Source organism: Aspergillus pseudodeflectus, assembly GCF_044049435.1.
Source record: "Aspergillus pseudodeflectus strain CBS 756.74 chromosome Unknown BJX68scaffold_1, whole genome shotgun sequence".
Lineage (NCBI taxonomy): Eukaryota > Fungi > Ascomycota > Eurotiomycetes > Eurotiales > Aspergillaceae > Aspergillus > Aspergillus pseudodeflectus.
The window spans coordinates 2,101,220-2,127,432 of NW_027263777.1; the positions used below are offsets into that span (position 1 = coordinate 2,101,220).

At 50.7% G+C, this 26,213-nt stretch overlaps 9 protein-coding genes across 9 annotated transcripts; 6 read left to right on the forward strand and 3 right to left on the reverse strand.

Moving 5' to 3' along the window:
• Positions 1 to 1,729: 1,729 nt before the first annotated feature.
• Positions 1,730 to 2,550, forward strand: BJX68DRAFT_16152 (uncharacterized protein). Its single transcript, XM_071036873.1, has one exon. It carries the CDS (start codon positions 1,825 to 1,827, stop codon positions 2,251 to 2,253), a length of 429 nt encoding a protein of 142 aa, XP_070906139.1. The 5' UTR covers positions 1,730 to 1,824; the 3' UTR covers positions 2,254 to 2,550.
• An 841-nt stretch (positions 2,551 to 3,391) lies between these two features.
• On the forward strand, positions 3,392 to 3,952 carry BJX68DRAFT_260846 (uncharacterized protein; the record flags this gene model as incomplete). Its single annotated transcript, XM_071043993.1, has 2 exons — positions 3,392 to 3,467; positions 3,522 to 3,952. 2 exons carry the CDS (start codon positions 3,392 to 3,394, stop codon positions 3,950 to 3,952), a joined length of 507 nt encoding a protein of 168 aa, XP_070906140.1.
• A 2,939-nt stretch (positions 3,953 to 6,891) lies between these two features.
• BJX68DRAFT_260847 (uncharacterized protein) lies at positions 6,892 to 7,878 on the forward strand (the record flags this gene model as incomplete). The annotated part of the gene is made up of 2 exons (XM_071043994.1): positions 6,892 to 7,144; positions 7,214 to 7,878. 2 exons carry the CDS (start codon positions 6,892 to 6,894, stop codon positions 7,876 to 7,878), a joined length of 918 nt encoding a protein of 305 aa, XP_070906141.1.
• Positions 7,879 to 9,947: 2,069 nt separating this feature from the next.
• On the reverse strand, positions 9,948 to 13,782 carry BJX68DRAFT_251783 (ER oxidoreductin; the record flags this gene model as incomplete). The annotated part of the gene is made up of 6 exons (XM_071042449.1): positions 9,948 to 10,705; positions 10,767 to 11,267; positions 11,329 to 11,395; positions 11,933 to 11,990; positions 12,041 to 13,614; positions 13,672 to 13,782. The coding sequence occupies 6 exons, from the start codon at positions 13,780 to 13,782 to the stop codon at positions 9,948 to 9,950; spliced, it is 3,069 nt and encodes a 1,022-aa protein (XP_070906142.1).
• A 1,402-nt stretch (positions 13,783 to 15,184) lies between these two features.
• Positions 15,185 to 16,340, reverse strand: BJX68DRAFT_16142 (uncharacterized protein). The gene is made up of 3 exons (XM_071036872.1): positions 16,275 to 16,340; positions 15,577 to 16,212; positions 15,185 to 15,528 (listed from the first exon to the last, which is right to left on the reverse strand). The coding sequence occupies exons 2-3, from the start codon at positions 16,153 to 16,155 to the stop codon at positions 15,418 to 15,420; spliced, it is 690 nt and encodes a 229-aa protein (XP_070906143.1). The 5' UTR covers positions 16,156 to 16,212; positions 16,275 to 16,340; the 3' UTR covers positions 15,185 to 15,417.
• A 2,195-nt stretch (positions 16,341 to 18,535) lies between these two features.
• Positions 18,536 to 19,884, forward strand: BJX68DRAFT_16839 (HVSL domain-containing protein). Its single transcript, XM_071037005.1, has 3 exons — positions 18,536 to 18,831; positions 18,879 to 19,104; positions 19,153 to 19,884. The coding sequence occupies exons 1-3, from the start codon at positions 18,576 to 18,578 to the stop codon at positions 19,544 to 19,546; spliced, it is 876 nt and encodes a 291-aa protein (XP_070906144.1). The 5' UTR covers positions 18,536 to 18,575; the 3' UTR covers positions 19,547 to 19,884.
• A 178-nt stretch (positions 19,885 to 20,062) lies between these two features.
• BJX68DRAFT_260851 (DUF3807 domain-containing protein) lies at positions 20,063 to 20,674 on the forward strand (the record flags this gene model as incomplete). Its single annotated transcript, XM_071043995.1, has 2 exons — positions 20,063 to 20,095; positions 20,150 to 20,674. The coding sequence occupies 2 exons, from the start codon at positions 20,063 to 20,065 to the stop codon at positions 20,672 to 20,674; spliced, it is 558 nt and encodes a 185-aa protein (XP_070906145.1).
• A 207-nt stretch (positions 20,675 to 20,881) lies between these two features.
• On the reverse strand, positions 20,882 to 22,618 carry BJX68DRAFT_16865 (putative MFS transporter). The gene is made up of 5 exons (XM_071037015.1): positions 22,365 to 22,618; positions 21,693 to 22,307; positions 21,406 to 21,642; positions 21,265 to 21,348; positions 20,882 to 21,201 (listed from the first exon to the last, which is right to left on the reverse strand). Exons 1-5 carry the CDS (start codon positions 22,516 to 22,518, stop codon positions 21,029 to 21,031), a joined length of 1,263 nt encoding a protein of 420 aa, XP_070906146.1. The 5' UTR covers positions 22,519 to 22,618; the 3' UTR covers positions 20,882 to 21,028.
• A 1,348-nt stretch (positions 22,619 to 23,966) lies between these two features.
• Positions 23,967 to 26,144, forward strand: BJX68DRAFT_16887 (neutral amino acid permease). Its single transcript, XM_071037016.1, has 5 exons — positions 23,967 to 24,418; positions 24,484 to 24,953; positions 25,003 to 25,143; positions 25,194 to 25,408; positions 25,460 to 26,144. The coding sequence occupies exons 1-5, from the start codon at positions 24,246 to 24,248 to the stop codon at positions 25,883 to 25,885; spliced, it is 1,425 nt and encodes a 474-aa protein (XP_070906147.1). The 5' UTR covers positions 23,967 to 24,245; the 3' UTR covers positions 25,886 to 26,144.
• The last annotated feature ends 69 nt before the right edge of the window (positions 26,145 to 26,213 follow it).

Sequence of the window (26,213 nt, forward strand, 5' to 3'; positions counted from 1 at the left end):
TGGAGAACCAAACGTCTAGCTTGTAGCATATGCATTTCCCACACTGACCGCCGCACCAAGAACGCCGAGTCAGGAAAGGAGAGGCAGGGTCCACGGTTTGACTTCTTGAGGAAGAATGACATACTCGAGCCGAAGGTAACTATCGCCATTTTTATTCTGTGCAAGTACTTCATACTCGAGGTACAGCATATAGCATACAGCATACAGGTACTAACCCAAGTAGTACTCTAGTATCTGACCCCAAGATATGAGGTACTGCAATGCATTAGCCCACTAACATGGTGGCTACCCTACCCATGCCAATCTCATCCGCCCTGCCCTGCCTGCCCTGTCCGTTCTCTGCCCCCAACTTCCAAGACAACTACGCATAATCATATCTGGCACGAGAACCAGGGTCCCGCATCACAGGTCGATCGACCGGGAAGCAAGCCGGTTGGCCATCTCTACCTTTGATTGGGCATGTACTACCTCAGCGCAGTCCACTGACGGATCGCTGGGCCGCTGTGGGAGGAGAAAAAATAACTAGCTGGGCATTCCAAACGGTGGGAGATATATTGAATGGATCGAGCTAATGTCGTGCCATGAGTTTTTTTGTCAATGACGCATGCAAAGTACTTTGGGCTCACTAGTACCTTGGACCGGATGCAAGTGCTGATATCCGGAGGTGTCAAGAATGGGTATTGGTGGACTGGGGATGTGTGAGAGAGGGAGGGAAAACTAGGCGACGTGGCGAGATGGAGTCATGAATATGCCCGGGGTCCAGTATGGGATGTCGAATTAATATTGCAGGGCAGAGTGGCGGACAATGTCCGGATGGGGGCGAATGGAGGTCTGATGGAGGGTCAGTCCAGGGCGACTACATATACTACTAAAGAACAATAGAGCAGCTCATCAACATCGTCACGGGCCAAGGTTTCCTCTCGGGAAACCTGAAGATTCAAGTTGCAACAACAATAAATGAATCATAACATAGAAATATCACCCAGAAAATTAATAAAACAAGAAAAAGAAAGACCAGCGAGTCAATCGATGGGTAGCGCCACTGGGGTCTGTGTTCTGGAGCTCAGGCCTCTTCTTCACATTTTCTTTCACACTGCACACCAATCAACGGATTGTGTCAGCCTCTTTCCGCCATCGAATCTCTTTCGATTTACGAAACCCTCTTGAGATTATCTCGATATATTACCGCGCCCAAGGGGAGGAGGCAGAAAAGCGGGCAACCTCGAATTGAAGCAATTAAATTGCTGATGAACAGTGGGTGGATCCCCGCGTCGACAGGTTTGCGGATACTCCGGGCCAGAAACACACCAGACACAGGCCAGACCAGATTGACAGGCATGGCGACTGAGGAGCCGCAGGAACAAGGGCGACGTCAACGGTGCCTAACCCGTCCCTCACGGGCGTGACGATTTTGTCGAGAAACGGTAAGCTGAGCTGAGCTGGCGTTGGTCGAAAAGTACATCTTGTTCTCCCGGCTGCCGTCTGGGCTGACAAGGCTCGGAGTAGATTCCCCTCCCGAGAGAAAACTGATGAGCATATACTTTGCAAGGGGAGTACATCAGAAGTAAATAATGGATCGAGGAGCACATCGCATCGAACCCAGTGGCGAGGATGCAATCGTCCGATCCCTGTCATCCATCGAAGCGGACGAGGGAATGGGATGCTGCTGTCAGACCAGGCGGCGCAGCAGGCGCAAAAAGAAAAGAAAAAAGCTAAACCCCAAAATTGGAAGGAAAAAGCAAAAGCAACGGTATGTATCGTGAATCTCCGTATTGACTGGTAGCGCAGCGAGAGAGATCGTTGACCTGCGCTACTCAGCTTGGGATGGCAGGAGAGTTGCACCTGCAGAAATGGCGCACGCCGGGGCTCCTGCACGGTTGGTTGGAGATCATAATATCTACCTTAATCGGGTGTGTCTTTTTTCCCCTTTTCCCTTCCGTCTCGTCGAGGCAGAATCTTTGGACTGTCATCCATCCCTTCATCTCTCTTCTCACCGAGATGAGCCTGCCTATGCAGTGTTTGTTGTGCGCAGCGCGGCTGCTTTGCGACAGACAGGCTGCCCAGCCCAGCACAAGTACGAAGGGAGCAAAAGTACACAGACCTCTCCGGCACGACGCTGATTGGGCCGGGGAAGCATGGATGAAGCCATCCAGCAGCAGGTCGCTCCAAAAGGCAGGCGCTAGTCTGAACTATTCAGTCCACCGCGATTCCACTCTGGAGCCGAAGCGTACTTTGTCTAGCGCCCGTCGTTGACTTGTTTCCGGCCGCGAAAGGCGAACCACCCGGTTGCCTGTAGAAGTACCGCTCTGTCGAGGTCGTGTGTCGTCTGTTGCGATGATGGTCATGTCAAGTGTCAGTTGGATGTTTCAGTAGAGAATGTTGGGAAAATCAAAACAGAAAAAAACGAACAGGGAAAAAAACAACTTCATACATGCATAACTCTGGCTATTATTGACAGCGAAGGATTAACTGTCTCTATTCCTAATCCCTTAGAGCGAAAACAAGGGCAAGTATTAATATTAACTGTGCCGGCGACATCATCGCGAACAAACTGGCCGTGGTTAGCGATTTGGGTTCTGATGCTGCTTCTGTCTCTTGCTTCTGCTTCTGCGCTGCTGCTCTGACCACCTCACAATCGACGCCTTGACTCTCTTGACGACTCTCCTACATAAGATTCTCTCGCCGGTTTCCGCTGGTGCATCTTCTCCCTTCCATCTCTCTTCTTCCTTTCTTTTTGCTCGCCGCCCCCCACCTTCCATCCCCAATTCGTCTGCTTCCATCCGCGCTCCTCGTGAGGCTTCTCCAGATCCAGACTATGTGTGATAGTCTTGTCTCCAAGAGCCGTTCATGATGGAAGGTTCCATCCCTTCGTCCTCCAGCCTCTCCACTCCCACTCCTACTCCTACTACTTCTTCCTCCTCGCCCGCCGCCCCTCCCGTCTTCCGTCCTCGCAGGTCTGAGGACTGGAACAAATACCGAGCCACCATTGAAACTCTGTATCGCGATGATCAACTAAAGTTGAGAGATGTCAAAAGAATTATGGAGCGTGACCATAAATTCGTTGCCTCGTACAGTTCCCTCTTTCTCTACCTACCCCTCCTCGGCATGTTTGCTACCCCATCGGTATATCGTATTGCCTTGTACCCTCGTGTTCTCCCATATCCTCAATATTCTGATCATTCAATCGATGCTTACACTTTCTGCAGCGAAAAACAATACAAAGATCGACTGGCAGCGTGGAACATCCGCAAAAATATCAAAGCCAAAGAAGTCAACGTTATGATCCGCAAGCAAGCAAAAAGGGCTGCCAGAGGCAAGCAAACCGTCTTTCGAGTGGCTGGCCAGAAAGTCGACACCAAACGCATTGCTCGCTTCCAACGTAGATATCAAAATGGAACGTCTTGGGATGCTGGGCCACGAGACCCCGGGCCGTCCTGTTGAACCTCATCGAGAGAGTCCAGAGCCAGGTGCGCCCTTGACGACTTCCATTTTCCAGCAGCGATATGCTGACGTTCGGACAGCAACACCATCAGATATGAGTTATTACACGCCAGAGCCAGATGAGAGAGCAACAACACTATCTCCTCATCCCGATTCACATTCACAGCATTGTGAGAGTTCCGTTGCTTTTCTATTAGGTGACAAGACGTCGCAAGGGACTCCCGTTAATCAAAGGAACCGCGCAGTCGATACCCTAGATTCAATCCAAGATTCAGAACAAGACGATACAAACTCGATGACCCTCAGCCCATCCACCACCACCGGTACCAGCACCTATCCATACAATTTCCCGGACGAGGAGTACTCTGTGTCTGAGGAAGGCGCCTTGTCGAGGTTTCAGAAACGTCTCATGCTGCTTAATGAAAAACTCGAGCATGACACGGCACACCTTTTCCCGATTGAAGAGCCAACCAGATACTCATCGAAACCCGACAACACCTTTCTATCTTGATGGTAGACCAGAAAGAAAAAGAAGAAAAAAAAACTCCCGCTCTCCTTTTGTCCCTTTATGTGCGTGATTCTTTGGCCAGAGTATGTCGCCCGGTTGGTCTACTTTTTTCTGTAATGTTACGACCCCCTTCCGAGGTGTTCTGTTACCTGCTCGTGGCTCTTGGTCCTCTCTCTGCTCCCTCTTTTCTCTCTCAGAATGTGTCGAATATAGAGCATGTATGACCTTGATTGTCTTGGGAAATAAGGTTGAATGTAGGTTGGATATCCCTCTAAAAAAGAGGATGATGAAGAAACTTTGATGGGGACGAGTGATTTGTTTGCATTCTATCTGTCTTGGATGATACCCTCATATCTGATGTTCTTGTTTATAGTATATCTCCCCCGCTTTCCACCTTCCACACGAGCCCAAGCATCATGATCTGGACCAGATCGCAGTACGGTAGATCACATTACGCCATCATGCACCCGACTCTACCGACGCGCAGAATCTCGCCTCTGTCGGGCATCGATCTGGCAGATCCCCTGTCGGTCTAGGTCTCTTAATCTTCAATCCGAACCAAGATCGCTTCCCCGTCTCCCCCTTTCGACTTTGAAGCCTCGAGACGAATGGCCGACCCACCGAATCGCGGGTAAATTGCTTTTTTTCCCAGCCTCAACGGAACGAGGATCCGGATCCTAGTGCTGATTACAGTGCGCCGATACCTGCCAATACCGCATACAAGCTGGGGACTGTCCTCGATCTGGAAAGCCACAACCTTGTTGCGAGTTCCAATGGGCAATGTACCAGTCAGCAAACGACCCACCAATGGCCGTTTGTTTCTCCTGCCCTGCGCTTTGCTAGCCTACCATTCCTGCGGTGACTCGTCTATTGAGAGTCTGATCGCGAAACTCGAACAAGGCAGCCTATCATATCGGGAGTAAAACATGATCAAGCACGGACCAACCCATTGGATGATCCACTCAATCGGCCCTGGCCCCTGGGTATCAAAGCGCAGAAAGCATATTGCCATCACCTCGGAGACTAGGCCGCTAGACCGTACCCATAGGGTCGCCGACTTGTCGGTCGCCGGTCACCGCCAGTAAATCCTTGGACAGCCAAGGACAGGCCTCCAAGCGGGGCACACTCAGTTGCAGCCCTGCGTTACCCCATAGAACTGGGGCAAACACAGGAACCGGAGCTAAGAGTCTTGGAAACCAGCTCGATACATTGAGGTCTATCGAAGATGTTGTACAGAGTACGCGACGAAGACTCCGTCCGGAGCACCAAGCGTAGCTCTTACGTCCGCGCGGCACGAACCAGGGGAACACGACCATATGGAGTAGGGGGATGTGGGGAAGATCCGTGAATTCCAAATATGAAAGAAGGCCTGGAGAAAGATTCCGGCGCGAATCGGACGCCATCCCACGAGCCAGGGACGAGAAAAAACGGAAAAAGAAAGCCTCGCCTTTTGAGTCATTGAATCTTGCCTGCGACCGAGAGTTTCGACCTGAAAATCAGATCTCATTGGCGCCAGCGCCAATTCCAATCAAGCGAAGGAAGAGATCTCGCTTTGACATGCATGCTGCTCGTTTTAAAATTCTCCAAGACAATGTCACAATCTAATTCAGTGGGGCTTGGGCTCATGCGTGCTCTCTTCCAGGGTCATTATTGTGGTGGTGGGATATTTTAGATCGCGTCTCAAGCAACAGTTCCATTGGAGACACTACGTACTCCCTTCCAGCTCCTAGTCCAGACTCCAACTGTTCCCCATCCTAACTGAATAACCGAGTTGTCCATGTACGACTGGATGTAACGCGATACAAAAAATTTCTATAACTCTCTTCTTTGATGACTAAAGAAGGGGCATCCGACTAACTATCACGTGCACAATACGACTCAAAACATGAAGAAGACGTAGGCTTGGGCAGCGAGATGCTGTCGCAAGCAGCTATGCAAAGTGATGTCAATCGCCACTGCCTGCGCACGAAAGAGAAGCCATTTACTGTTCTAGATTATCGAGGTGTGACAGCCTCCTCCTCCATTGACTAAGATTCATGTCTTATCCGAAGTCCCTTTGCCGAGCATAGTTTATTCCCCCGTTCCTTGTACAACAGTACTTTGGCCCATCCGGCTTCCGGAGCCCAGAGAAGACAAGGGTGAGAAGAAGTCAGCGAACAATGCCTTGTATTCGACCTAAATAATTCGATCTCCCGTGAAGAAAACCAGAAAACCGGTTTTTTGATTCGGCTTTTAGGCAGCGGAAACCGCTGACAGATTCCAGTGAGCCTCATGAGCGACATTCTTCAGAATTATTTATAATCTATCGCCGAGGCTGTGAGTCTGACAGCAGGGGCGGTTCCGGAAAACTCATCCATGTGTTTCAGCATCTTCAGATTTCTGTTGGCTTCCTTTTGAGTTGCTCAGGGAACGCCGAGTTTCCTATTTTCGAGCCGCCGTTTTCCCAGCGCCTATTTATAGGTCTTGCGGATTGGAGATTGAGTCTTCGCCCGCCGCCACACTGCTTATCCTGGGACCTGGAGTCGAGTCTCCCCACAGTCCATCCAGGGACTGTACCGCCACAAGCATGAGCTAACCCTCGATGGGCCCATGTCATCTTATCAGTTGAAGACTGACAAGGAGATCGAAGGCGCAGCATCAGGATGGCCAAAAGTGATAGGCTTTCGATACCTCTGTTTCGGGAGGCCGATCGGCACGCTCACTGGCCAGTGCAATCTGCTCCTCAATCCTGCAATATGGCTGAGTCCAGCCGTCACTGACAATACACCACTAACTACTGAGCGGCTGCCGGCGAATCCCTTAATAATCATCGTCAGAGGCGGCGGGTATTGCGCTGTCAGTCTCACTGACCCTGCTTTTCTCCTTTCCGATCGACTTGCCTTTTCGTGCTATTCTCGTCGGTCGACTCGTGTCTTTCTCATGCGACTTTCGAGACGAAGAGGATGAAGAGGTCCAGTCTTGCACATTTTCTACCCCTGGCTCTCGTCCCTCTGGCGAGGGCCCAGGGTACCGTTCAGGATCTATGGAATCTACCCGATTACCCCGACTATACGACGTTTTTCACGGCCGGGGATACGGTAAATATTAGCTGGCAACCGGGCCTTGTCGACCAGTTTCCGTACTTTTGCGGTGACTGCGATATCCTTAATGTTGATTTATGGTTGACGGCCAGCGCATATACTCGGCGGTTGGGTGGTGAGTCGTTATACTTCACCATCCAAGCATACTTTTTTATGTGCGAGCCACCCGCTAACATCTTCCCAGCCGGCCTAGATGTCAACAGAACAATGTGGTTCAACTGGACCATCAACCTTGACAACCAAGACGTCGAAGAATCAAGGGACTGGACACTCCGCTTCCTCCCCGCCGACGTACAATGGGGCGACAATGACCAGGAAATCTCCTCCGCGAAGTTCAATATCAACCCTGCCCCTGAAGAAGACGAACCCTCCTCCTCATCTACGCCTTTACCAACTTCAACGACAGCAACCGTCCCTGGCACACCGTCCGCAACCACCCCAGGAGACTCAGGGAACGGCGACGACAGCGACGATAGTCTCTCTACAGGCGCCAAAGCCGGTATCGGCGTCGGCGCCGGCGCCGGCGGCCTCATCATCATCGCCCTCGCATTCCTCCTCTGGCGACGACTGCGCGCCCTACCAGCGCATAAGGCGCAGGGCGCTGATAATACCGCGGGGGCCTACAACGATTTGCATCATCCGCCGCCGCCCGGTGTAGAAACCCAGCAGCCAGAGGGCTACTTTGCAGGGGCGGGGATGGCGAAACCTCCTGCTGCGTTTGCGGGGCCGCCTGCGCCGCTGAGTGAGTTGCACGGGGATGCCGCGACGGAAATGGATGCCGGTGCTGATGGGCAGAGGGTACCTGCTGAACTTGATGCCGGGACACAGGAGACTGGTGCCCAACGATGAGATGCTCAGATGAGTCTACCCGGCTGGCCGAATGGATGCAACCTGCGAACTATGATCATGATACCACCTATTTGATACCATTTCTCTCGATGTCGGGGGCTATGTAGATGTACGGAGTGGTGTGTTTGGATTCCTTGTCTACTATCTGCGTTTTGGCGTGACCCTCTAATATCCAGCATGCATCTTCATTGCTATAACATACTGCTATTTTTCAGCATATAAATGTGTTCCCATATCCACAACCGGAACCGGATGAAGGAGGAAAAACTCGAAGGTGAAGAAAACTGGCTTGATTACTGTCTTCTTTCTCATTATTTCGAGTCTTGGAGTCTAAGACCCTGTCTTAAGTTCCCACACACAGCCGCGGCAATTTCAACCCAAACTTGGAGTTGAGAGGAATCCAGACCTCGTCGGCTCATCCTCAGACTTCAACAAAGTTCAACCCCAACTCCGCTCCGCTAGCACAAAAAATGGAGCATTACATATCCACAGCAATTTCCGCCCCCACGCCGGGAGACCCCGACCCACAAAAGAGCCAGACAATAATTGAACAATCCCAAACCAACAAGCACACTACCCCATGACAGGCCAGACTCGTGTCTCAAAAGAGTCGAGAGACCAGCAACTAAAGCAAAGCTTTGACTTCCTAGTCCCAGTGGTCACGAGCTAGTAGATCCTGATCTTATTAATATTGGCAGCACATGGAAAGTTGGAAACGGCAGACATTCCCCGGTTCCAACCGATACTGACGTGCTTACGAAGGAACCAATCAGCGTCCGAGGTGGGCTTGGCCTGACTCGCGAGAGTTGCGGCTTGCTAAGCTATCTCAGACGGAGGTCCAGAGGAGAACAGAGCTTTCGAGGTCCAGTGTGGAATTGGATTGTTTACTCTTCGAAGATGGCATTTCTTGAGCGCACATGATTATCAAGCTTCTCGAGTGCTCAACTTGAGCATCTATTACCGAAACGCAGTCTATGACGTCGGGATGTGTGATAGTGTGTTTGCTTTTCGAAGAGTATAGCCGTTATATACCTATGATTATACCAGATCAAGTTGCCTTGTACATATAGGGCACTTGATAAGACATGAATATATGTATACTCTCTGGACTCCCAACTAGGGGATGATACACAACATGCTGTTCAAGGAAGACAGATGTTCAAAACAGGATATTTACAGCAAAGTCCAATGCGCCATGCGCGCAACCTAGGAACCTGGTTATGGGGCTGGGGTGTGTCGAAGACTCAGACGATGCTGACTAAATCATTTGAATATCAACCAGAAAGACAACCCTATAATCTCCAGCAATATATAGACATGACTCGCCTGGCATCAAGCCTGGTATTCCTTCGCCAGCCATCCAGACCCCAGACGGGAGACAGCAACTCTTCACGGGAGGTAGTCTGTCCTACGGAGTACGTCCGCTTCAGAGTCTAGACTCTGGCTTCGCCGCTTTGGACCTCAGACCTTCGAACTCCTTCCCCACAGAGTCAGCTCGATTCCGTACTCTTGATACACTAGTGAGTAGTGACTAGAGCACGAAGCTCTCACGAAGCGGATTCCAGGCGTTTGGGGTGCGGATAGACTTGGGCCTAGGCGTTCGTCCAACAGGGCATTGAACTGCGCAGAATTGTTTCCAATACGGGCGTAGGTAGAATCCTTCGGGATTCGAGACCTTTGCTAAGCTTATCTGGGAGTCACCAGTATGGCGGTGTATCCGAAGAGGACAAATGAAGATGATACCCAGGTTGTATGGTTAGGCTGGCAGCCTGGGAGACGACAGTGCACTTTTAAATGAAATAACGTCTAGCATGGATATCATATAGGTAGCTATAGCCTCCTCGCCACGGAATATACAACAAAAGGAGAACCATGAAAGTGCTGTACAAGTCGCTGAAAGAAGATGAAAGACGAAAGAAGATGGCGATTATGATAAAAACGAATTCGTGGCATCCACCTGTGCTGTTGTAGTGATGCCGAATCATGTTCCACAGTTCGTAACACATAGAACCTGAACGAGGATGGGGAAAAGAAGATGGAGGGAGGGTGTCACGGTGTTTGGCCAATGTTCATGAGTAAAAGGCGCTCTTTTGGAAACTCTCCGGGCTGATGTCGCCCATTTTACCCTTGAGTTCAGGCTTCTGTGCTGCGGCGGAAACCTCCCCGGTTACTACCTGCGCTTGCATCGTGTTACTGCGGCTGCTCGCCTCACTGCCGGATGTGATCGCCTGCTGTTGGGGTTTGCGCTGGATTGTCTCTAGGTACGGGCCTGGAAGGTACCCAACCCGACCGTCTCGAGCCCGGCAACGCCACCATTCCGAGGCATTGCCCATCGGGTCTGATTTGCTGAGAACGGCAACAATGTCGCCCTTCTTCACCGCTAGATCAATGCCGTTGGTCTCTTGGGATTCGGGGGTATAGTCATAGAGCACCCGGCAGAAATCCAGTTTAGCCGGGTCAAGCGAGCCTTGCGTGGGTTCGCCGTTGGGGCCGACCATCATCTTCTGGCGTTGCTCCTCCTGTGAGCGGGCAAGTGCCTTGATAAGCTTGCCCATCAGGTATGGAAGACCGAACAGCGCGACCAGGAACATCAAAAAGGGCTTTCTTGACGGTCGTGGAGGGGCCGGAGAGCCATCTGGGAGTACCGAGCGGCCGCCCATGAAAGCAGCAAACGCCGCAGGTGTAAGTGCGGTGGCATCAGCTGGTGGAGGGCGACCGGTGATTTTGGCAATCAGTGTCCTGAACCAGCGGATGATTGTGAAGATGCCCAAAGCAGAGCCGAGAGTGTTGCGTAGGTTTCCAAACTGCTCCGCAACAGATACCATGGCTGAATACGTTAGTTTTGAAAAATGGCAAGTCAGGAATGGTAAGTCAGACGATAGACTCACCAAAGAACGAGCTATGCGTCGCCATATAGGTGCTCTCGAGCATCTGAGCGAATCCACCAAACGCCCCGACAATGCTCTCAATCATCTGGAACGTCGCCTGAGTGCTCTGGCTGAACGAATTCGTCAAGCTATTCGGATCATTGGGATCACCGGGCATGCCACCGCCGTACATCCCCCCGTACCCGCCCATACCACCGTACATGCCTCCGTACCCTCCATAGCCACCGTACATCGAGCCCATGCCGCCAAAACGCGAATATGGCGAAGAGTAACTGCCATAACCGCCCATTCCACCGTATGGAGATGCCCCGAATCGCGAGGCTCCATACGGTGAATAAGCCGATGCGTTCTGGTTCGCAACTGTGCTGAGTGTGCTTGGTCGGGTGGGGAGAGAGGGGGCGGTTGATGTTGTGGAGGTTGCTGCGGTCGGGGCCGCCGAAGTGGTTGCTGGGGTCATCGCGGTAGAGGTCGCGGTCGCGGGCGCCGATAATGCAGTGGTTCCTAAATCCAAATTGTGAGAAAGAGTGTCCTCGAACTTAAAAGAAAAACTGTAAACTCTTACCTGCGGTTGCGCCGGCTCTTTCCCAGGGTTTGGGTGGCGAAACAGACGCCATAGAGAACGAGGAAGACTCAGTGCTGCATGAAGCGTAGTGGCGAAGGATGGAACCAGCCCGAAGGCCTAGATGGCTGTGAAATCTCTGTCGAACAAAAAGGCGACAGAGCAATAGTGGTGATAGAGGTATGAATCTGGGGAAGAAACGTGGAGGAAGGAGGATGATGGCAACAGTCAAAAGATGAATGTGACAAAGCGAGCCGAGCGGTGGAGCAAAATGAGGTTGGAGTGGGCGTTGGCTGCATGTGGCCGGAAATGCCGAGGCCCCGAGGACTCTCCAGTTGCCGACGGGTGCGCCGCCGATCTCGAGGACTCCAGATTATTATTATTAAAGAAATCATTTACAGTGAGAGTCACTACGAGGAATATAGGAATATGATATCATGCTGGGGTTTTGATCGAGATCCCTATCTGGTATATACAGTACAATGCAACCCATCCCGCCTAAACGCCACAGATCAAATAACATCTTGACAATGCAACACCATTAGAGCTCATCGTGCCCGCGAGATTCTCGCTTTGGCAATCGAATCTTCCAAGCTCTCGGTGGTACAGGAAGACCTAGCCAATAGCTCCAGAGACGGTTCATTTCGAGGACACCAAGCTCGAAACTGCAAGCTGGTCAGTAACGACATTCGAGGTCTAGAATAGTTCCACTTACATTGTCTTTGGTAGATTGTACCAGCTCTTCAGCACATAGACATAGGTATCCCATACCACCGCGAACTCGGCCTTGACGTCGTCCCAAACGCCATCCGATGGACGTCGGTTTCGAGGCCGCTCCCATGGACGTTCCTGGCCAATGTACTCGTAGTCTTCGTCGGTCTCCCCTTCGTAGTAAAACGTCGAGCCTCCGTCCTTGACTAAACGTCTCTCTCCCTTGACTCCCGCGCGGCTCTTCCCTGCCGTTGATCCGGCCGGGATAGCGAAGACCTGCCCATCGGAGACCTCCATGGCGCGGTGGAAACTCCGGACCGCAGCAATGCTGTGGGAGATGCGGGCCAAAGTGTTTACCAGGGCCACAAGTTCGGTCCGTCGTAGAGGCGGGTTCTCGCCGTTTTTGGTTTCGTCGTACTCGAAAAGGACCTTCAATGCGGTTCCATAGCCGTTGACCTGGAGTTTACCCCAGAGGCGGCACTTGTCGCATCCTACGCAGTCCATCAATCGACTCACGTTGCGGAATCGGTTGCGAAAGTCTTCCTTTAGTCCTATGGTGCTCGGATCCTGGAACATGACATTCTCGTCGAAGATCTGGGGTCGCTCGGCAAGAGTGGAGGTCAGAAGCGAGACCTTTTCCTTGGTCTCTTGGTCCTGTGCCGGATCGCTGATACAATATGTGTAGCCCTCGAGATGCTTTCGCAACTTGGACACTGCGCGCGACACCAACGCATAGTTGAAGTAGAGGTTCGAGATCCGTTCCGGGTGGTCGTGAAGTCGGTCCTTGAAGCATTGCAGGTTGGGATGCCACTGCCCCGTGGTCTTGTTCAGATAGTCCCAGCACAGATGCGTCGAGATAGACGCATGCATTCCACTAACGACTCGGTGAAAGACCCGCTTCTCAATACACTCGTTGTCTAGTGGCAAGATATCAGGCCGCTTTGACTCCTTCTGAAGGACGTTCCGAAAGTCCTGAACAGCCTGAAGCCCACTCGCCGGGGGAGAGGGAGAGAGATCAAGCTCAGGAACCGGTTTGAGAAAGCAATTCTCGCGATAAATCGCATCCCAAACCTGGTTCGCACCGGGTCCAGCGTACCCAGTGAATCGCTCCGGGTTATCCACCAAGCTCACATAGTCGCCCTTTCCACTAGCCCCCTCGTCTTCGGGGACACAGTAGTCCCGGTCATCGCATTCGTCATCGTACTCGACCACGCAGCTCTCTCCGACGTTCTCCCCTAGCATCCCCTGTAGCGGTCGATCCCGCGGTCTCTGGTTTTGTTGCTCGCGGCCAGGATGCCCTGCCTTGGGGCCTTCGAGTTTGCTCAGCTCCTCCGCTCGCCACGTCAAGGGAATATCCTCCTCCGAGTCTATTGTGTTCACCGCGCACGCAATATTCCCGCACATGCTATCGGCATCTGACCAAAATGGACATTCTTTGTTAAAGAGGTTGAGGCGGTAATAGGAGAAGAAATCCGTTTCTTGCGTGAGGGACTGGAGGAGGGAGTATACTTGGTCGTTTAGGGCGTCGATAGTATGGTAGGAAACACAGGCGTCCGAGACCATGGCCTTGGGATCGATCTGGTGTAATTTGGTCTGTTAGCGTGCGCAGCTCTATACGAGACTTGGTAGCCTTACCGCGCAAGTGAGATGATCATGTTGCATCGACGATTGCTTGGAACTTTCGCCGTTCGCCACGGTCATGAAACCGAAGACGGCCAGGTAGAAGACTTTGGCCGCAGAAGGCATTTTGCACGCCGAGATCGAAGCTCAGGTCGACAATTGCAGCACCAAAAGTAGAGAATGGACCAAGCAAATACCAACAAGGAGAAGCCTTGAAAAGAGTGTAACGAAAGTGAGGCGTGGCCATATAACTTTAGAGCTGGTAACAAAAAGTGTCAATTGAGGCAGAAGTAGGTCGCATATTCGAGTACAGAGAGATAAAGAGAAGTAACGTAATGTGGCAACACGAAAGGAGTGACAGCTCTGAGTTTGAAAGTGGACAAGCTGTCCTTGGTGGCGGAGTTTTTGTATGGGGAGATTCTCAGACCAGAGAGATCATCCGATCGGTTTCTTATTGATAGACTGATGAATACTTGGCTACTTTTATTGATGACAATATCGCCCCGACTTGAATTTTATTAAGGACACTCTGTCAACTACTAACCACTATTCACTCTTTTCAAAGCAGCAATATTCTCAATCTTCCAAGGTTGTTCCTCCGCCTCATCCGGGAGACTGGTATCTTCCCATTATTAATCAGCTACTCTTATCGTTATCGGCCCCTTCGGCATTCCCCAGGTCCCTGGCCTCTCGAACATACTGTACTGCTACAGTACGGAGTACCTAACCTTGTGATACTCTTCAATTCTCTGGGAGTTCCTTGACATCTCCATTCTCCGCAGGTACCAGCGGCAGCCGACTTAGGTACTCTTTCGCACACTCAAGCTCGAAACCTCGCTAGGATTGGCCACAGGCAGTGCCATTTCTAGGGATCTAGGCACCATGCCGCCCCCCTGGTCAGACCACGTTGATGAGACGCCCAGGAGGCTATGCATGGGGTAAGTCTGGCATTATTAGGTGCCTGGACCATTCTTGATGATTACTTAGTGCTGAAGGTATTTATAGCATTAAGCTGTGGCCGCGGTCAGACGGGGTTTTCTAGGATGCTTACGCTTCGCGCTTCAGGTAATCAACTAGTAGAGAGACAACTTTCTGAAGACCTTCCTACCCTCTCTGTGAGCATACGGACTCAAGTGTACGTACTCCCAGACGCAGAGGTGTGCAGTGTGCGCAGTACATGTCGCATTCTTACATCCTTGATTGTAACCCCCTCGCTTGAAGTATCCCTAGCTGCAATGCAGGCTATTATAATCTACATGGGCGACGAACATACCCCATGTAAGCGGGTCAGATAATAATCGAACGATATATGGAGTAAGCTTATGTTGATGATGTGTGTCTTCATTTGGTTTGAGACAGAATTGTATGACCAGGCCCGACCCAGCCGCCCAACCAAGGCCTGGTCAAAATAGATACATGAAGTTTATAATAAGAACAACAAAAGAAACAGACCCTTGAAAAAGGAAAGAGAAAAGCAGTGTAAAAGACGCTTCCAAGCGAGCCTTTCGTCCAGAATGTGCGTCGCGCGCCACACATTCCGTAGAAAAGCTGCTTGGTGACAGGCCAGGCCCGAAGAGGATATAATCTAGATAAAGAAATAGAAAAGAAATAGCAAGCACTGTATCGTAGATGACCAAGAGAATTCCTCCAACTCCTTGCAATGGTATAGTCGTTACATGGTCATCAAACTGTAGGAAAAGACATGGAAAAAGAAAAGCAAAAGAAAGTAAGAAAAGTGAAAAAAGCAAGACACAGTCGTGCTTATGATGATACACGTCGGTGCTTGCGGCGGAAAACGTTTCTGATCGCCGCAAATGGCTTTACTGGTGTGTTGTAAAAGGGGTCGTTCTTGAAATCTTCGTCGGTAAATCTCTAGAGGCTTGTTAGCTATGAAGAAGTTAATAGGATGAAAAGACGTACCAAGCCCGGGAAGCGGGCAAAGTTGCCGTAGTCGTTCATCATGTTATGGCCTTCTTCGTAGTCGTAAGTCTGGCCTTCTTGATCGGTGTGGCCAGGAGGGAAGTAAGCTACTCCCTCGAGGGGTCGGTGTCGTTCGATGGCGTCGACTATCTTGTGTTCTGGCGTAGCTTTGAGAGCCTCGGCGTTGGACTCTCGAAGGGCCTCGAGGGGGCTTTGATCGGCTATCCTGTTGCGTTCCGGGTAGACAGCGTCGTAGGGACCTTCATGGTGGTAGGAGAACCGTGAGGCCGTGTCCAGGCGGTCGATAATGTCGGGATTGACGAGCTGCGACTCTCGTCGTGGGCGAGTCGAGTGACGCCTCCCACGGGGGTGCTGGGGAGCGTCGAGGAAGACGGAATACTCTGAAGATGGGATCGAGGAGGAGCGCCGCCGGCTGATGGAGGAGCGGGAAGGCGAGGGCGAGACGAATCGTTGGTATGGGTTGCGGTTACTCATCATCGAGGCGGAGTCCATATTCATGCCGGAAGGGCTGTCGTTGGGGAAGACGGGGTACGAATGATCCATCTGATAGCGATGCATCTTTGAAGTTGTGAGGGGGTGGTTTCGAGTGATATTGTTTTGTTTTCGCGGGCACAGCTGCAAGGCGTCAGTTATAGTCCCAGAACACGCATAAGTCGGTGGGTGATAGTTCGACGCACTATTGATTTGGTACGCAGTTGTTGAGAATGAATGATCGGTGTGGTGAGGTAACGGGTGCGGTTCGAGTCACTTTTCGCTTTTTGCTCGAGTACAGGTGGAAAGAAGTAGTAGAAGTATACCAGGCGCCAAGGTGGTTTGTGATGTGTTTTGGTAGTTGTTGTAGTTCGCTTTGGTAGACTGCTTGATAGAATGAAGATGGTGGAAGGAGTGGAGAGGACGCCTGGGGGTGAGAGGCGAGATATACTTCCCTCGATGACTCTCACGGCGCTGTATTCCGGTCAACGCAATCATACTTTCAGTCTGACTTTTTGACGGTCTTCGCCTCCGGGCTGTGTAAGTGACGTGAGAGACTCCAGGCTGACGCACTGATGGCTCCGCAGGGGCCGAAAATCTTATCGATAAGGCCCGAACTTTCCGATCCTGGTGTAGCCCGTATTCATTTTGGGCATAGACTACGGACCTGGCGGATAAGCTAGGCCTCTTCAGTTACATTGGCCCCAGTGATGATGAAAAAGAACTCTGGAAAGGAAAGAACAGCTGCTCTTCATCGAGGACATGCGACTGCCTGTGTGATTTTTGTGTCGGAACTTTGCGGACACCGCTCGAGGCTGCTGGAGAAAACTTACGGTTGACTTTTCCGTCAAGCTTTTCCCTGAAAATTTTGATCCAAGGTACATAGAGAGGCGCAAAGTCTAGTATCAGCTGACTCGACAACTAAGTTCTCGAGTCATGCAGCTGATGGAATAAAGATGGTATTTTTCAGGCGCGTCTGGCGGTATTTTGAACCTGCCAGAGCTTGGAAAATATCCTCTCTCAGATAGTTATTATGTTCGCTTTTTCTGTGTTGAAGCCACTGTTGCGAAGAAGCGCTGGGATTTTAAGGTTAACTTAGTATGATCGACTAGTGACGGCGCCGCCGCGCCGGTCTCGATCTAGCCTTCCCCAGCCTTATGAGGTTCCTAAACGGGCGAAGGCTAGACCCTGCAGGTGCCACTAGAACCTGTCAACCAAACTTCAGGATTCAAACCCATCCCTCAATGATCGCGACATTTTTTTTTGGGACTGATTCTTCCGCGTTTCAATAATGAAAGACTGACTGGATTCTCTTATGGCTTGTGCATCAGTTGCCGACATGGTAGGCTGCCATTGATTACTTGAGGCTTAGGCACAGTTATGATGGGGTACCTTAGTTGTCGCTTATGCCATCCGCACCAAGCCGGTGTCCCGATGATTTACACGCGAGCGTTACATTTTACAAATAGAACATATCCCAAGAGAATTCGTCAGGATTTCGTCAAATGCCCTTAAGCTCTGACTACGCAGTAACGATCCCCACAATTCTACCGTGGCGCTGGCTTGGGTAAGTATATCGGTATGAGCTATAAGCATTGCTTTTTTCGTGGTTATTACTTACAAGTCGAGCGGTATTCCTTGTGGCACAACGGTGTATAGGTGGAACCATGTCAAAACTTGAACACCCCCCTCCTGTCGTGCCTACGGTGGTGGCCTGCAGGACGGAACTCCTGGCCCATCGTACGAAGCAGACTTGAGTCACAACACCGCATGCACAGCTGCCCTCAAGAAATGTCCGGTCGAAGACATCGTCATGATTCTAAATATCACATGTATGGCAGGATGGGAAAGGGTAGCTGGCTTCCATCAGCGAAATCGACCATTAAGAGTGGCATCACGCTGGCATGTATCCTATAGGTTTGAGTTTGTTGAGTCGACATCTCCAAAGGATTGCTCAGGTCATATGCAAGGCACTGAGCGATAAGCCTAGCAGCGATAAAAGGCCATCCTGTCTATTGATGCCCTGGCTGGAAGAGGTATCCGATCGATAGTTCTAGGGATTATGCGGCCACTTTTCCCAGCAATATTATCGCTAGGGGCAAGTACGGAGTGTACGAGGTTTGTGAACTGACAATCGATATGTAGGCACCATAGTTTGTCAAAGGACTCCCGACTGCAGCCCCATGGTATTCGACTACTAGATTCAGTTGGGAGTTGAGGGTTGAGACGCTCCGAACAAGCAGCTAAAAAGCGGCGGCCTTTTTGAACCACGAACTCAAGAGCTAGCTGTGAAGCTCTTGTCATTGATAGTGTTTATCTCAAAATAGCATCATCGGTGATCGAGAATTTAAGAAAGGCTGGAAGAGAGAAAGAATAAAAGGTATGGTTGACGTCTGAAGTGTTGGGGAGAAAAATTTGTACAAGGCTAAGGCACTTCGCCCGCCAGACGAGTTTGGAAGCGGAACCAACCAACCACCTAGCAAGCATAATGATGCCCAACCCGCACCATGGCTTTGGTTCAATACTCAGATTCAGAATCGGAGCTCGAGCAAGAAGCTCCTCCCAGGAAAATAAATAAACTGGACCAAGATACGCCAAGCCGTAGCTCGCCGAATACGCTTCCTCCACTCCCCGCCGCATTCCATGACTTGTATGCTTCCAGCATTAGAGTCAGTGTAAGGGATGACCCAAGCCTTCATGGAGGCCGCAAGAGAGTGATTCCTCACGTTGAAGGCAACTGGCCCACGCACATATACCTTGAGTGTTCGTCCCTTTCCTCGATTGTGTGGCTCACTTACCAAGAAAAACAGGGTATCCATCGAAAGATGAGCTTGAGATATTGCGCGATATAATCATCCGAGCTGAGAAAATACTTCAAGGGGAAGAGTCAAAAATCCACAGTTTATTGCATAGCGACCTTGGTGCACAGCTCCCCCTTCACGTTAGCCTTTCTCGACCGGTGGTTCTTCGAACCGAACAGAGGCAGCCATTTTTGGATACGTTCCAGCGAACACTTCAAACATCTGATATATCACCGTCAGTGCCTGCCCAATTTTTACGAAACATACTAACTCCCATTTTCAGATTCGACATCCAAATAGGTAGCTTGGACTGGGTCTCGAATTCTGAAAAAACGCGATGGTTTTACGTGCTGCGAGTGAAAAGGCCGAGTCAAGATCATTTGAACCAGCTCCTCCGAATATCAAATGTCTCTCTTGGGATCTTTGGGCAGCCACCACTCTATGAGTCTACAGCAAATCCTTCAGAGCTCGATACCAAGAAACCAAAGGATTATACGGAGTATTTTCATGTCTCGGTGGCTTGGAGCCTACAAGAGCCATCTGTTAGGGACAGGGATAAATTGGAAAGCATTGCTCTCCAAAGGCTTGCCACACTTAAGATCTATTTCGACAGTGTGAAAGCGAAGATTGGGAACCACGTCTCTAGCATCCCTCTTGCGAGGTCTTCTTCCCATTGACGTTATCGAACAGCAAGCTAGCGGCCCCAATCATACTTGTTTCATCTATGACGAAGCTCTAGCCGTACTAGAGATCGCGTCCAGCGCTTATCTTGAGCCACAGTCTACTGGCGATAATATGCGCCTTGGGCTATAACAATACGATGTACATTGGTAGACCTTGTTTGATTGCACCACTGGAGGTACCAACGACTTGCTCCGGGATAGGAGATGACACCCTGAAAAAACTCTTTAGAGGCTCAAATCCTTATTCAATATTACTACTTAGTATATCATATTCTCAAGTTGACGTTGATGTCTTTACTCAGAACTTGAATCGACTCGAATTATGAAGTCTAGGTAGTATTCATATGTATGTATTGATACCGTAACGATACTGATCACTGTGACGGTCTTCTTCGCGGCGGGAAAATGACGCGGTGCTAGTATTTGTTTGCTTCAATTTCTGCCCCCGTCGCTCGACCAAAGCGTCGAACGTGCTTTGGCTTCCTTATCGAAGCCTGGCGCTTTGGGAAAATGTCTACTGCTCAGGTACCCATCGTGACTCCTGTATGTATTTCTCACCTCCCCGTGTCTTCGCGATGACTGACTCACCGCAAATAGGAGGACCTTCAACAATTCCAGGCGAAACATTTCCCAAACACTGGCAACGCCCAAGCTCCAGAATTCGCCCACGAATCGTACGATGACAACAAGGATGATGAAGATGGACTAGGCTACTATCCAGACGGCGTGAAGCGGACCCTTACCGACGAACAGATTCGAATCTTCAGGCACAGCGAGATCCACGCGATTCTCCGTGAGAGACAGATCAAGCAAGAAAATGAGGAATATGAAAAGAGGGTCTCAGCGCAGGTCGGAGGCTCTGGTGCTTCTGGTCAAGCGGGCTCGATAGGAGAGGACGTTCAAGCTCAATCTAGTGACCAGACGAAGCTTGACTCGAGTGCGGCAGGGGTAAAGCGTCCTGCGGCCGAAGCTGCGTCGAAAGGGTCCGTGGTGAAGAGACAGGCAACTGCGCCCGCAGATATGTCGCTGGACTACAGGGAGGAAAGTCCTGCTCAGCAACCCACTCGCAAGCCCGCGGCTTCTCACTTCGCTGGACGGAGGATAATTTCGTACGATGATTGAGGCTTGACTCAGTGAGAATATCTGTGGTAAGTGAGTTTTGATTCCTCTCCTGTCTATCATCTTCCTGTATATGATGAAATCTTCGTATCAGTCATCCTTAGTCGGAACGCCACACCATGCAGCACATGTGTGAGGCTTTGACGACTTCAATCTTCTCTCTGAGCAGTTTTCTATCACATTATTCATCCCGGCTATGAGCCGAAATCAGAGGCTAACTTTGCTTTGGGACCCAGTGCACCCAATCTATCAATATAACCAAACGTCCAGCCGCCCAAAGTCCGACCTGCGTTTCTGAAAAGCGCACTCGAACCGCAGCTACCAAGACGAACATTACACAAACGCTATTCCCCTCGATCATGTCAGCTGTATGCGTCCCTGTTTCGGAACGAACGCCCAAAAGATAGTCATGCCAACAAGCAAGGTTATCATAATCGGGTGCAGGGCTTCTACTCCCGCGCGCGAAGCTATCGCTCCGGTCAGGAAAGGGAATATAGCACAGCCAATGGATCCGAAACTGGCGGTGAATCCTAGTGCAGAGTTAGTCGGATGTGAAGGAAATAGTATTCTGATGCTTGTTTGCTTTGACGCACCTATTGCCCCGAGATGGAGCTCTTGCGGAAGGACAGTGGTGATGACATACAGTCCGACTGGGTAGAATGGGCCGATGAAGAATCCTGTGTGAATGTCATGTCAGCCGTATTCCCTGCGCCCCCTGTTTTCTCAAGACTTACCTAGCAAACAAACCGAGATGGCGTTGGCAATAATGTTTGGGATCAGCCAGAACATAAGCTGGAACGCCAAAGCTAGTGCGATGTATATGAAAACCATACGCCTCTCGCCGAACCGATGGGTCACGTCTGCCAAAGCGATGCGGCCTAAGGTAAAGCCAGCCCAGAAGATGGATGCAACGTAGCCAACCTTTTCTGGGTCGCCATTGCGCACCTCAACTAGGAACTGCACTATCCAAGCTACAACAGCTGTCAGCTACGCCCTGTGAAAGGATTCCAAGGGACTATACCTCCAAGATTTATTTCGGCCCCAACATAGAGCAAGAAAAATCCAGTGAGGTACCAGATTGCAGAATGGCTCAAAGTCTCCCGCAGCTCGCGGCCTGCAGTTTCTTTTGCACCGGCAACATTCGGCTTGAAGAGACCGTGGCGGAAGGTCCAAGCTATGCATGACACGTTCAGAACTCCGAGGACAAGGTTCACGAGGTAGAAGAGTTGCCATCTCGGAGTGTACGTGGCGACAGCGTTGGCGACCAATGGGCCGATGATAGTACCGGCACCATAGATTGCGTGGAGAACACCTAGCCAACGATGGGAGTTGCGGACGGTGACGGTGAAGCTATTGGCTTGGGCATCTTGAAGTGTGACTCCGAAGCCTGTGAGCAGAAATGCCGCAACGAAGAAAGCGTACGACGGGGCCCAGACCATGAGTGCATAGCCGGCATTTTGTACTATGACACCCACGACCAGAGTCCCGCCTGTTCCTAGATGTGAACAGATATGGATGCTAGCGAAGGATGCGGAGAAACCGCCAACGAAATTGACCAGATAGATATAGGATATTTCGAGAAGACCGATACTATACCAAGGCTGGATATAAGGGATCAAGACTCCGAGTGCGGAGTCTATGGTGATCTAATGTTAGGCGGGATGAGGACGCAGAGATCCAGGCGACGGCGTACCATTAAACCCTGCACATAAAATCCCAAAATTTGTGCTAAAGATCTTGCCATACACATCGCGAGCATCGTTATAAAATTGGGGTGCGTCCGAGGCCTCGTCTGGCGCGGCAGACCTCTCCACATCCGCTGGCGGATCGTCGTACTCTTGTGTCATATTATTCAAAGCGCAGCTTTATAGCAGAGCAAGCAAGCAATGAAAATCGTAAAGGGAGTGGGTAGCTTTACTCCAGAGAAGGTCAATCCCCTCATCCAGGGAGCTGTGCTCATTTCTAGTCTTCCCTGCTTGGAGCTCTCTGCTGATCCGCAACGGAGGGGTAAGCTCCGATTTCTGCGAACAGCTCCGCCATATGCGCCATGGCTCGTGCCATCGTGAATGACAGCCGAGTTGACCTGAGACAACTTAAGATAAGGAGCGCAGCACAAATTCTTGAGGTACTATGTAGATATATGGCAGGTACCCCGTATATGCAATGTAACGCCGACACTCCCCGAGATCCGCTCGACGACCTCGCACAATCTTGTGACACCTGTTCAGTCGAGATCTCGATTATCCGGCCCGAGAGACCGGTAGTAGTAACTCTTCTTGAGCTTCTCGTTCCGATAACATCCTCGCCTGGATGATCTTGGTTACACGAGTAAAAAGACCCCCCGGCGCTTCGTTATCACGATGTCGCATTGAGAGCCGTGGGGGCTTCCTCGAGCTGCACCTCGTCTCTTGAGTTGAGTCGAGTCTCCAACAACCCCGCACTCAACCCCGCCTTTCTATCAGCTGCTGTTACGTACAATCCTACCCTGTTGCTGTCGAGGCGCAGGCTTTGAGTCATAATAATCCTCGACAAGACGGGCTTCTCCGTATTGCTACCTGAATTGGCTAGGATGGACAGTACATGGGTACATAGTAGTACGATGTCAGTGTAGGAAGTCGTCGTATCCCAATGGAATTGGTAGAGTGAGGATGGATGGCGACGGACTTTCTGAAGAGATAGCTAGAAAATTACTTCACACTGTGCTATTCTCTTCTCCCGGCTTAATACTCAAGCTATTGTTGTGAACTACGTGAGCAAGACTACTACCTAGGTACTTGTCGGATGGTCTAGGCAGTTGGTATCAATTTATGCTTCCAAAGACACAAACTGCGCATTAGATTACTAATGAATGTCCAGGCTTGTCGGAGCGGCATTATAACTCCGAGTGGCCGGGCCTACTCCGGATTCGGAACAGTTCAAGGTTGCGGCTGCCAATTCTGCACGCCACAAGTTAAAACCCAAGCTTGATCCTTCCGGCCAATGCCGTTGGCTTAGCTTGTCGATCTTGGCTTTGCAGTTTCTATATGTATCTCGATTCGAGCTCAACAACACTGTACACGATCTATAAATCAAAAGGCGAGCTCTATATTCCAGCCTCTACTCATTAATAATGGACGGCCCGTAACTTGCCGGTAAGCCCGGCATCGGAGGCCTTCTAGAAAAATTTCCCCAGTTTCTTCAAGTTTCTGTTACGTTGCAGTGTTCCCATTCGCAGCAACGACCCCACAGGAGCCACTCTATGACTGCGATCTGCTCCCGGTGGCGGAGATGGGAACTGAAGTTTCGCCCGGCCAGCGTTGTAGAACCGACGCCTGGTATACGAATGAAACGTGGGAGCTTTTCGTCAGGACAAACTTTATCGGTGACATCCGAGCCCGTTTAGACTTTTTCTCCTCACTCTCGAATCTCGCCTCCTCATCCTTTCTCCATATATACCTGACCGCTGGGCCCGTTACACGCCGCGGCTTCCTCAGTTCCATCCCTGTCGATCGGTCTCTTTAATTCCTGTGCACATCTTCTTCTCGCGTTTTTCTCTTCACTGTTTTTTTTCTTTTTTGCTCTACTGTCAGGCACAATGAGCCACCATCCTGAAGAAGCTCCGGCTCCGGCCTACGACCACGGCGTATCCCCTGCGAATGAGGCTTTCTACGGCACCGACGAGAAGAAGGTTGAGGTTCCTCCGTATGCGCAGGATGCCTTCGGTGATGAGGAGTTTGCAGAGGTTAAGTACAAGGTTTTGAAGTGGTGGTACGCATCCAATTCCTTCGTTTGAACTAATATAGGATCATTCTAACCTTTCTGGCTGTGTACAGGCAATGCGGTTTGCTCATGGTCGCAGAGACCGTGTCTCTGGGTGTTCTTTCTTTGCCTGCCGCTGTTGCTGGTCTAGGCCTTGTCCCGTACGTTTCGACGCGCCTTCCTTGTTGCAATACGTTGCTGATATTGAACAGAGCCGTCATCATTCTCATCGCGCTGGGCATCTTCGCTACATACACCGGATACGTTATTGGACAGTTCAAGATGCGATACCCTCAGGTCACGAATATGGCAGATGCGGGTGAAGTCATTGCAGGAAAATGGGGTCGCGAAATCTTGGGAGTTGCGCAGATGCTGTTCTTCGTCTTCGTCATGGCCAGCCATCTGCTCACTTTTACTGTTGCGATGAACACTCTTACAAATCACGGAACGTGCTCGATTGTGTTTGGAATTGTGGGCATGGTTGTGTCATTTATCCTCTGCCTGCCCCGTACGCTTGAGAAGATGTCATGGCTTTCCCTAGTTTGTAAGAGCCTCCTTCTTAATGCTTCATGACCTCGGGCTAATTTGAGCAGCTTTCATTAGTATCTTGACGGCCGTCATTATCTGCATGATCGGCGTCGGCGTTACCAAGCCAGGCACCAAGATCGAGGCTGTTGTTGATACCAACCTCTATCATGGTTTCACCGCGGTGACCAACATCGTTTTTGCTTTCTGTGAGTATAGTCAAGTTTGTCATATTCTTCTCATTTACTAATGATAATAGGCGGACACGCTGCCTTTTTCGGTCTCGCTGCTGAGTTGAAAGATCCCCGCGACTTCCCTAAGGGACTGTGCCTGCTTCAAGGCATTGATATCTGTTTGTACCTTGTTGCGGCCGTCGTGATCTACCGCTACGGAGGAGCAGACGTCACCTCCCCTGCTCTTGGATCTGCTGGCCCCATTGTTGGCAAAGTTGCATATGGCATTGCCCTTCCAACCGTACGTTCCTAATCCACTTCTTTTAGAGCCTTTCCCGCTAATAAAATCCAGATTATCATCGCTGGTGTCATTTACGGTCACGTTGCCTCAAAATACATCTACGTGCGCATCTTTCGCGGTACAGACCGCATGCACAAGCGCGACTTCGTCGCCGTCGGCTCTTGGGTTGCAATTGCCCTCTGCCTCTGGATCATCGCCTGGATCATTGCTTCAGCCATCCCCGTCTTCAGCAACCTCCTCAGTTTGATTACCGCGCTCTTCGCAAGTTGGTTCACCTACGGCCTCTCCGGCATCTTCTGGCTCTACATGAACAAGGGCGTCTGGTTCTCCAACTGGAAGAAGACCTCCCTCACCATGGTGAACCTGCTCGCTGTCGCCACCGGTGCGGTCCTGTGCGGTATGGGCCTCTGGGTTTCCGGCAAGGCGCTACATGATAACCCTAGCAGTGCGAGCTTCTCATGTGCGAATAATGCTTAGACGAGCTTTGTGTCTGAGCGGTGTGTGTACGGTATGTATATAAGGGTTTGGTTTTGAATATATGGGGGTATAGACTTCTTCTTAGGGTGGCGTTTTGCATCATATCCGTTTCTCTTTTCTTGGATTCTCCGGAACTGGCATTGCGCCGTGTTTAGATACTCCTTGCATTGCATTGCATTGCATAGCCTTTGTGTGTTTAATAGAAGCTTGAAGCTCAAAGTTTCTACCTGGTTCTATTCTTTAAAGAAAGCTCATCGATGGCGGAAGACAATCGCCTGTCATAATTATAAGTAAGCACGGAAGGTATCATATACAGGAAGAGTACTAG